The 9,600-nt window shown below is 64.9% G+C and overlaps 2 protein-coding genes across 3 annotated transcripts; one reads left to right on the forward strand and one right to left on the reverse strand.

The window, feature by feature from the left end:
* Positions 1-505: 505 nt before the first annotated feature.
* Positions 506-6,699, forward strand: TNNI3 (troponin I3, cardiac type). 2 transcript variants are annotated; one of them, XM_030544955.1, is made up of 10 exons: positions 506-594; positions 1,991-2,030; positions 2,419-2,431; positions 2,986-3,171; positions 3,533-3,574; positions 4,285-4,416; positions 4,578-4,667; positions 4,992-5,168; positions 5,926-6,031; positions 6,500-6,699. In XM_030544955.1, the coding sequence occupies exons 2-9, from the start codon at positions 2,020-2,022 to the stop codon at positions 6,025-6,027; spliced, it is 753 nt and encodes a 250-aa protein (XP_030400815.1). In that variant the 5' UTR covers positions 506-594; positions 1,991-2,019; the 3' UTR covers positions 6,028-6,031; positions 6,500-6,699. The 2 variants fall into 2 exon arrangements, with proteins under 2 accessions (XP_030400815.1, XP_030400814.1); XM_030544954.1 differs by having other exon boundaries at positions 5,926-6,027.
* A 958-nt stretch (positions 6,700-7,657) lies between these two features.
* On the reverse strand, positions 7,658-8,805 carry LOC115641651 (galactoside 2-alpha-L-fucosyltransferase 2-like). Its single transcript, XM_030544988.1, has one exon. It carries the CDS (start codon positions 8,767-8,769, stop codon positions 7,723-7,725), a length of 1,047 nt encoding a protein of 348 aa, XP_030400848.1. The 5' UTR covers positions 8,770-8,805; the 3' UTR covers positions 7,658-7,722.
* Between the last annotated feature and the right edge of the window lie 795 nt (positions 8,806-9,600).

The raw sequence follows: 9,600 nt of genomic DNA on the forward strand, positions 1-9,600 counted from the left end.
GACACAGTGACACACACACAGAGACCTGGACACACGCAGTCACACACAGGGACACACACACACACACAGACCTGGATGCACAGGGAGACACACACTAATACACAAACACAGCAGGAGGGGCAGGGACACACACACACCCCTGGGCGTACAGGGACGCAGACAGTGACACACACCCACAGTGACACACACACACCAGGGGCAGCAGAGACACACACACACAGACCTGGACACACACAGTCACACACACGCACAGGGACACACACACACACACACACACACAGCAGGAGAGGCAGGGACACACACACACCCCTGGATGCACAGGGACACACACAGTGACACACACACACACACCCCTGGGCGTACAGAGACGCAGACAGTGACACACACCCACAGAGACACACACACACCAGGGGCAGCAGAGACACACACACAGTCACACATACACACCGGGACAGCCCGGCCCTGCCCCCCAGCGCCCGCCGGCCCCTCCCCTCGGTCCCCGCACGGGGCGGCGGCTCCGGCCCCTTCTTAACCCGCCGGCCCCGGCCCGGCCCCGGCCCAGCCCCGCGCCGCCTCCGGAGTCCGGACACTCGGGTAACCCGGCCGGGGAGCCCCTGTCCTGGGGGGGGACCCCTGCCCCTGGGGGGATGGACAGGAGGGGACCCCCTGCCCCCCACTGACCCTTGGGGGGATGGACGGGAGGGGACCCCCTGCCCCCCACTGACCCCTGGGGGGATGGACGGGAGGGGACCGCCTGCTCCCCATTGACCCCTGGGGGGATGGATGGGAGGGGACCCCCCTGCCCCCCACTGACCCTTGGGGGGATGGATGGGAGGGGACCCCCTGCCCCCCACTGACTCTTGGGGGGGATGGACGGGAGGGGACCTCCTGCCCCTCATTGACCCTTGGGAGAATGGACGGGAGGGGACCGCCTGCTCCCCATTGACCTCTGGGGGCTGGATGGGAGGGGACCCCCTGCCCCCCCACTGACCCCTGGGGGGATGAACAGGAGGGGATCCTCTGCCCCCCACTGACCCCTGGGAGGGGATGGATGGGAGGGGACCACTGACCCCTGCTGACCCCTGGAGGGATGTATGGGAGGGGACCCATCTGCGCCCCACTAATCTTTACAGCAGATGGACAGAAGGGGACCCCCCCCACCCCTCACTGACCCCTGGGAGGAGATGGATGGGAGGGGACCCACTGACCCCCACTGGCCCCTGGGGGTAGTGGACCGGAGGGAACCCCCCTACCCCCCGCTGACCCCTGGGAGGATGGATGGGAAGGGACCCCTCCTGCCCCCCACTGACCCCTGGGGGGGTGGATGGGACGGGACCCACTGACCCCTGGAGGAATGGACAAGAAGGGACCCATCTGTGCCCCACTGATCCTTATGGGAGATGGACGGGAGGGGCTCCTCTGCCCCCCCATCCCCTGGGGGAGATGGACAGGAGGGCACCATCCCCCCAACTCTGGCGAGGGGGAGACCGACTGCAGGGGAATGTTTTCAACCCAGATGAGCGTGGGGGACCCCAGCCCCCCAGCCCACAGCTGCCCCCCCATCTTCCCCCATCGCAGCATCTCCAGGGGCCGGCTGGATCTTCCAGAGCTCCCCCCCCCAGCCCCCAGACTCGGAGATGGGGCTCCCATTCCGTCCTATTCCTCCACCCTCTGAGCTGCCAGGCTGGGACCCCCTCCCCCTGATAAGGGATTTATATTTAGCAATAACCACTTAGGGGCTTATCGGCCCGAGCGGCTCCCGCCCCAAATAGGGGAAAGGAGTCGGGGCTGGGGGAGATAACGACCTCAGGGCAGGGTCCTTCCCAGGCCCCCACCCCCTGAGCCAGCCAGTCCCTGCCCTGGGTCCGGGTGGGAGCTGGCGCCCCCTAGAGGGGACAGGCTCCACACCCCATTCTCCCCCCCGCTCCCCCCGAGCCCGGATCTAGAGCCTGGGCAAAGCAAATAATATTTTTCCATTTTCTCTTTCCAGCTGTTTATAGTGAAACTCACCTGTTCCTGATGGCAGACCAGTGAGTAACTTGCTTTTGACTTGTTCAGCTCTGGGAAGGGAGTGTTGTCTAGTGGGTAGAGCCTGGGTGGGGCAGGAAGTTGGGAGCTGGGAGCCAGGACTCCTGGGTTTTCTCCCTGGCTCTGGGAGGGGAGTGGTGTCTAGTGGTTAGAGTGGGAGGGGCTGGGAGCCAGGACCGTGTGCTTTTTGAGGGGGTACATCCCTGCCCCCGCTCTGTGCCTCTGTTTCCCCATATGCCAAAGGGGGCAAATCCCCTGGCTTGTGGGGGTGGAGGAGTGTCGATCGCTTTGCAAGGGGCTTTGGGTCCTGCCAGCAGGAGGCGCCGGTTGGGGGGGGCGTAGACGGGGGCTTCCTGAGCCTAATTGCCGTCCATCTCTCTTTCTCTGCAGGGAAGACGTCACCGTAAGGAGGAGCCGGGGGGCGGGGCTTTCCCCTGCTACACCCGGGGAATCTCTGGGGCAGCACCATGGGGTGTGGGGGGGGCTGTTCTGTGAAATCAAAGCCACTTTCACTGGCTGCCCCTACCTGGGCCTGGGTCACAGACGGTGCCCCCTAGAGGGGAAAGTCCCCCTGGGCCAGCCATCTCTGCCTGGGGCAGGTGGGAGCTGGCACCTCTAGAGGAAAGCGCCCCCCCCCCCGACCAGCCGTCTCTGCCCTGGGGCTGGGTGGGAGCCGGCGACCCCTAGAGGGGAAAGGCCCCAAGCCCCATTCACAACCCCTAACCAGCTGGCCCCCTGCTATATATAACCTCCTGGACGTTGCCCCCCCTGGTGTCATCACCATTGTGTCCCCTCCCCCCTGGATCAATAACTCCACCCACTTTCCAAATTTTTCGGGGTCTTTGCCTGTAAGCAGGGGAGGAGGGTTGGGTTATTCCCCCTCCCTGGCTTGCTGAGGCCACCCAGGCACCTCGGTGCAAAGTGGGGTGACGCCCTGAATTCCTCACACACCCCCAGTACGAGGAGGAGGAGGAGGAAGAGGAGGAAGTGGTAGAGGAGGAGGAAGAGGCAGCTGAGGAGGGGCCCCAAGAACCGGAGCCCCCCAAGCCGGCTCCTCCGGCCCGACCGCCAGCCAACGTCCCACCCCTCCGACGCAAATCTTCCGCCAACTACCGGGCCTACGCAACGGAGCCGCACATGAAGGTGGGCGCTGGGCCTGGGGTGACGTGCTCCCCGCGAAAGGCTCTGGGCTGGGACCCCGAAGTGCTGGGGCTGGTTCCTGGCTCTGCCCCAGAAGCCCCCTCGGTCGGGGAGGGGGAGGTTTGCAGCTCCCTGATCTCGGTCGGTGTGTGTGTGGGGGGAGTCTGTGCAGCTCCCGGCGCGACAGGGCCCTGATCTCGGTCGGTGTGTGGGGGGGTGTCTGTGCAGCTCCCGGCGCGACAGGGCCCTGATCTCGGTCAGTGTGGCGGGGGGTGTCTGTGCAGCTCCCGGCGCGACAGGAGAGCTGTCCTGAGTAGCTCTCATAAAACACCAAATAAAAACCCTCTCACTTGTTCTAATGCAGAAAAAATCCAAGATTACGGCATCTCGGAAATTACAGCTCAAGGTAACGTCTCAGGCTTCCCGCCTGTGTGAGGGGGCGGGAGGCCAGGGTCGATGGGCCTGTGGCTGGGTCTGGGGAGGGTGCAGGTGACCGGGGTAGATGGGCTCATGGCTGGGTCTGGGGAGGGAGCGGGAGGCAAGGGTAGATGGGCCTGTGGCTGGGTCTGGGGATGGGGCAGGAGGCCGGGGTAGATGGATCCGTGGGACAGGTCTGGGGAGGGGGTGGGAGGCCGGGGTAGATGGGCTCATGGGTGGGTCTGTGGGGGGACGGGACGGGAGGCCAGAGTAGATGGACCCGTGGGACAGGACTGGGGAGGGGGCTGGAGGCCGGGGTAGATGGGCCCGTGGGTGGGTCTGGGGAGGGGTGGGATACTGGTATCGATGGGCCTGTGGGTTGGTTTGGGGAAGGGGCTGGATGCCGGGGTAGCTGGGCCCGTGGGTGGGTCTGGGGAGGAGGCAAGGGACCTGAGTAGATGGACCCGTGAGACAGGTCTGGGGAGGGGGCTGGAGGCCGGGGTAGGTGGGTCCGTGGGACAGGTCTGGGGAGGGGGCTGGACGCCGGGGTAGATGGGCCCATGGGTGGGTCTGGGGAGGGGGTGGGATACTGGTATCGATGGGCCTGTGAGTGGGTCTGGGGAGGGGGCTGGACGCCGGAGTAGCTGGGCCTGTGGGTCAGACTAAGGGGTGTCACCAAGCCCCCCTCATGCCCCCCAGACGCTGATGCTGCAGATCGCGAAGCAGGAGCTGGAGCAGGAGGAGGAGGAGCGGGGCCGGGAGAAGCAGCGGTACCTGGCTGAGCACTGCACCCCGCTCGCCCTGGCCAGCCTGCCCCTTGCTGAGCTGCAGGTAACCCCCCCTTGGACCCCCAGGCAGGGGGGAGGAGAGCTGGGTGGCTGGGTGGGAGGGCGGTGAGGGGGCGTGGGTGAGCCCTGGGGGTAGGGTGGGGGCATGGGTCAGGGGGGCAGAGAGGGGAACCCTTTTCTCTTACTTTCTCCCCCCGCCCCCAGGAGCTGTGCCGGGAGCTGCACGCCCGCGTGGACCGTGTGGACGAGGAGCGCTACGACATGCAGGTTCGGGTCAGCAAGAACATCAATGAGGTACAGCTGGGACGGGCACCCCCCGGCTCCTCTTCCACCCCCTGGCCAGCCCAGACACCCCAAACTCCAGCCAGAGCCCCCCACGTACCCACCCACCCCACCCTGCGAAAGGGCCACAGAGACTGAGCGACCCTCCAGCTGCAGTAACAAAACAGGTCACTAGATGGTGCTGCAGGGCTGGGGTTTAGCTCCGCCCCCTTAAGCTCCGCCCCCCACTGCTCATTTCCCGCAGCACTGCGCCCCCTAGTGCCATCTGGGGGCATCTGCCTGCCAGGTTAGCACGCCCCCAGCTGATCCCCCCTCCCCCACCGCTCTGACCCCCAGATCGAGGATCTGAACCAGAAGATCTTCGACCTGCGGGGCAAGTTCAAGCGCCCGGCGCTGCGGCGGGTCCGGCTGTCAGCCGACGCCATGATGCAGGCGCTGCTGGGCTCCAAGCACAAGGTCTCCATGGACCTGCGCGCCAACCTCAAGCAGGTCAAGAAGGACGATGCGGAGAAGGTGAGCGGGGCAGCCGGGAGGGGGAGGCTGGGGGGGGCAGGGGGAGCCGGGAGGGAGAGGTTGGGGGGGGCAGGAGGAGCCGAGAGGGAGAGGTTGGGGGGGCCGGGAGGGAGAGGCTGGTGCGGGCAGAGGGAGCCGGGAGGGAGAGGTTGCGGGGGCCGGGAGGGAGAGGCTGGTGGGGGCAGAGGGAACTGGGAGGGAGAGGTTGCGGGGACCGGGAGGGAGAGGCTGGGGGGGCAGGAGGAGCCGAGAGGGAGAGGTTGGGGGGGGGCAGGAGGAACCGAGAGGGAGAGGCTGGTGGGAGCAGGAGGAACTGGAAGGGAGAGGCGGAGGGTGGCAGGGGGAGCTGGGAGGGAGAGGCTGGTGGGGGGCAGGAGGAACCGAGAGGGAGAGGCTGGTGGGAGCAGGAGGAACTGGAAGGGAGAGGCGGAGGGTGGCAGGGGGAGCTGGGAGGGAGAGGTTGAGGGGGCTGGGAGGGGGAGATGGGAGAGAGAGGCTGAGGGGGGCAGGAGGAACCGGGAGGGAAAGGCTGGAGAGGGGCAGGGGGAGCCGAGAGGGAGAGGCTGGGGGGCAGCAGGGGAAGCCGGGAGTTAGAGGCTGTGGGGGGCAGCAGGGGAAGCCGGGAGTTAGAGGCTGTGGGGGGCAGGGGGAGCCGGGAATTAGAGGCTGTGGGGGGCAGGGGAAGCTGGGAGGGAGCAGGGGAAGCCCCCCCCCCACTCTGGGGTATCAGGACTGACCCTGTCTGCCCCCCCCACAGGAGAACCGGGAAGTGGGCGACTGGCGCAAGAACATCGATGCCCTGAGTGGCATGGAGGGGAGGAAGAAGAAATTCGAGACCTCGGGGGCTGGGCAGGCCTGAGTAGGTGACCCCCCCACCCTCCCCTGAGCCCCACAGCACCCCCTGCTGGGAAAGATGGGACTGGGGTCACCGGGGGCTCCCCCCCACAGCCAGGGCTCCTGCCCCATACCCCACAGAGTCCCCCACTGGAAGACGTGGAGCTGGGGTCGCAGGGACCCGCCTCCCCACAGCTGGCACTTCTGCCCCACACCCCACAGAGCCTCCTGCTGGGAGACGTGGGGCTGGGGCCATGGGGACCCGCCTCCCCACAGCTGGCACTTCTGCCCCACACCCCACAGAGTCCCCTGCTGGGAGACGTGGGGCTGGGGTCACCAGGACCCCCCCCCCGAGCCAGCATTCCTGCCCCATACCCCAGAGCGCCCCCTGCTGGGAGATGTGGGGCCGGGCTCCCCGAGCTCAGATGGAGGATGGGGCTGGTACATTTTCTTGGTGGTTTCAGTTTCCTCTTTGTCTTTCTGTTTCTCTCTGGCAGGAGCAGAGAATTGCCGATGTGGGGGGGGCGGGAACAAGAGGATGGACCCCAGAGAACTGCCCCCCCCCCGAGCCCCACCCTGATTCTACCACTCCCCATTCCTTTCCCCCAAGGTCTCCCCTGGCCACAGCACCCCGCAGTGTCACCCCTCGGCTTTCAATCCTTCCCCCGCACCGCCAATAAAGCATCTCTGAGTGTCAGGGGCCGTCCATCCATGGGCTCCTGTCCAGAGTGGAGGAGCTGCCCAGGGGCCCTGCGGGTCGGGGGTGGGACCCAGAACCTTTCCCCTCTATGGGGCGTCTTTCCCTGCTCCCTGCTCTAATCCACAGACCCCACACCCCTCCCAGAGCCAGGGAGAGAATCCAGGCATCCTGGCTCCCAGCCCCCTGCTCTAACCACTAGCCCCCACTCCCCTTCCAAAGCCAGGGAGAGAACCCAGGAGTCCTGGCTCCCAGCGCCCCCCCCACTCCAACCACTAGACACCACTCCCCTCGCAGAGCCAGGGAGAGAACCTGGGAACACTCATTTTGCCTGGCAGGTTAACAGTAGTTGCATCCTGGTACCCGAATTCCTTTGACGCTTCCCTGCCTGCTAGCCAGCCCCTGCCAGTGGCTACTCCCAGAAATCCCAGCTCCTCTGCCCCCAAAGGAGCCGTGTGCCCCAGTTTCTCACCCCGCCCCCCCCCCCCCCGCGCTTGCAGTCACACGCAGCAGGGAGGTGTGTTTCAGGCAGAGGAGAGGCTCTGCACGCAGCAGCGATGGAAGGAACAGATGACAATAGAAAACAAAAGTCCTTTAACGTAAACAAAGGCCAACGCTTATCAAGCGTTACCTGACCTAGCTAATGAAGTTGGTTTTCCCTCCATGCTGGGGATAGAACCCAGGCATCCTGGCTCCCAGCCCCCACCCACTACACCCCACACTCCTATCAGAGCCAGGGGGAGAACCCAGGAGTTCTGGCTCCCAGTCTCCCCACTCTAACCATTCAACCTTGCAGATGGAGATGGGCCCATTTCTCTGGATGCTCCTATGAGAAGTTGTCCAGTGTAGGTCATTGGCTCCTCTGTGTGGGCTCTGAACCCCACCAGCCCAGCTCCAATCTCCCCCTATCTCCCCAGCGTAGCAGACATCAGCCAGGGGTCCCAGGTGCCCCCTCCTCGGCCGACCGGCCGAGTCCTGGTGGGTGGATCCCATTGGCAGCCTGTGGCCACCAGCTGAGCTCCTTTAGCCAGATGTCCCACGCCGCAGGGGGGAGAGATCGGCATCGATCCCGATCCACTCAGGCAGGAAGGCGGCCTCAGGCTTGAAGATCTTGAGGAAGGGGGAATCGGGGAGCATGTAGTTGGCCAAGTAGATGGTCTCCCCACCGACCAGGTAGCCGACCCAAATGCCGAAGGTCCCGATGGTCATGATTGTGTGGTTGCAATGGGCCAAGAGAGCAAAGTCCCTCCCTGGCGACGACTCCTTCCCGTCCCCTGAGAAATACACGTCCCCCCGCAAGGACGTGTCGATGTTCTCCCGGCACCACTCCATCCCGTTGCTGGTCACCACAAAGACCGGCTCCTGGTACTTGGCCCGGAAATAGCCCATGGCCTTCTCCAGGTAGGCCTTGTCTGCCACAACCCCCTTCCAGAACTTGGGCATCTCCTGGACGTAGTCCCCCCTCCGGACGTGCACGCCCACGTAGGTCACGTTCCGGCGCTGCCCACGCAGCCCGGCCAGGTACCGGTTGGCCTCCTCCTTGACGTGGTCGTGGAAAGAGAATTCCTGGAGGATCTCCTGCCGGAGGTGGTGGTAGAAGGTCCAGGAGCAGGGGTAGCCCGTCAGCCGAACGTATTGCCCCTCGATGTGCCTGTACTCCTCCGACATCCAGTCGTGAAGCCCGTAGTCCTTCCACGGGATGTTCTGGACCATGTCGCTGGACAGCACGGGCAGGGTGATGCGGAAGAGCGGCGCCAGCTGCTGGTGCATCTCCGGGAGGATGTAGGCCTGGCGCCCGTTCATCTTGGCCAGGGCGTAGAGGGTGGCGTATTCCCCCATCTGGTTCCCCAGGCGCCCGGCAGAGTTCACGGTCCACATGCCCCGCTCTGTGGTGGAGGCTTTGGAGGGGGATGGGGACCTGTCCATGGCATTTGGGGAGGGGAGCCTCTTCCTTGCGGTGGGGAACCAGCTGCATAGGTGGATGAGGAAGGAGAAGGTCATGATGGCCAGCAGGTAGAGGCTGAGCTGGAAGGGCAGCCGGAAGGGGACCCAGGAGTCCGGGGCAGTCATGGCTCCCAGCAGTGATGAGAGAAGCAGGTCCCAGCCTGGGGAGAGGAGGAGTGGGGTACAGGGTGGTGAGTGGAGTGTGGGGGAGAGAGGAATGAGGGGGACGGTGTGAGGAGACGAGAGAGGGTCTCCTAGGGCCAATGACCCCCATTCCTCACAGCCCAGCCGAGGGGCCAGGGGACCCCTGCTCCAGCACTAGGTCTGGGGAGAGGAGCAGAGTCACTTCTCTCACTTCTAACATGCACCCCCCTGCTAGCCTAGCCCTGGGCTCCCCCCAGCCCTGCCAGTGCCCCCTCACTCCCAACCTGCAGCCCCCTGCTAGCCCAGCCCTGGGCTCCCCCCAGCCCTGCCAGTGCCCCTCAGTCTCCACCAGCAGCCCACCTGTCACTGCTGGAGGAATGGGTAAAAGGGTACATAGGGGTGGATGGATGGATGGATGTGGAACAGGGTAGATGGGGGTAGATTGATGGGGAGAGGGGGAGATGGGTGGATGGATCCCTGGGGAGAAGGGTAGATGGAGGGATGGATGGAAGGATAGATGGGGGATGGATGGATGGGGAGAAGAGTAGATGGGCGGATGGATGGATGGATGGATGGATGGATAGACGGCTGGGGAGAAGGGTAGATGGGCGGATGGATGGATGGATGGATGGGGAGAAGTGTAGATGGGAAATGGATGGATGGGGAGAAGGGTAATGGATGGATGGATAGATGGGGAGAAGAGTAGATGGGATGGATGGATGGAAGGATGGATGGATGGACGGCTGGGGAGAAGGGTAGATGGGGGATGGATGGAAGGATAGACAGCTGAGGAGAAGGGTAGATGGGGGATGC

This window comes from Gopherus evgoodei, unplaced genomic scaffold (assembly GCF_007399415.2).
Source record: "Gopherus evgoodei ecotype Sinaloan lineage unplaced genomic scaffold, rGopEvg1_v1.p scaffold_35_arrow_ctg1, whole genome shotgun sequence".
NCBI classification, from domain to species: Eukaryota; Metazoa; Chordata; order Testudines; family Testudinidae; genus Gopherus; species Gopherus evgoodei.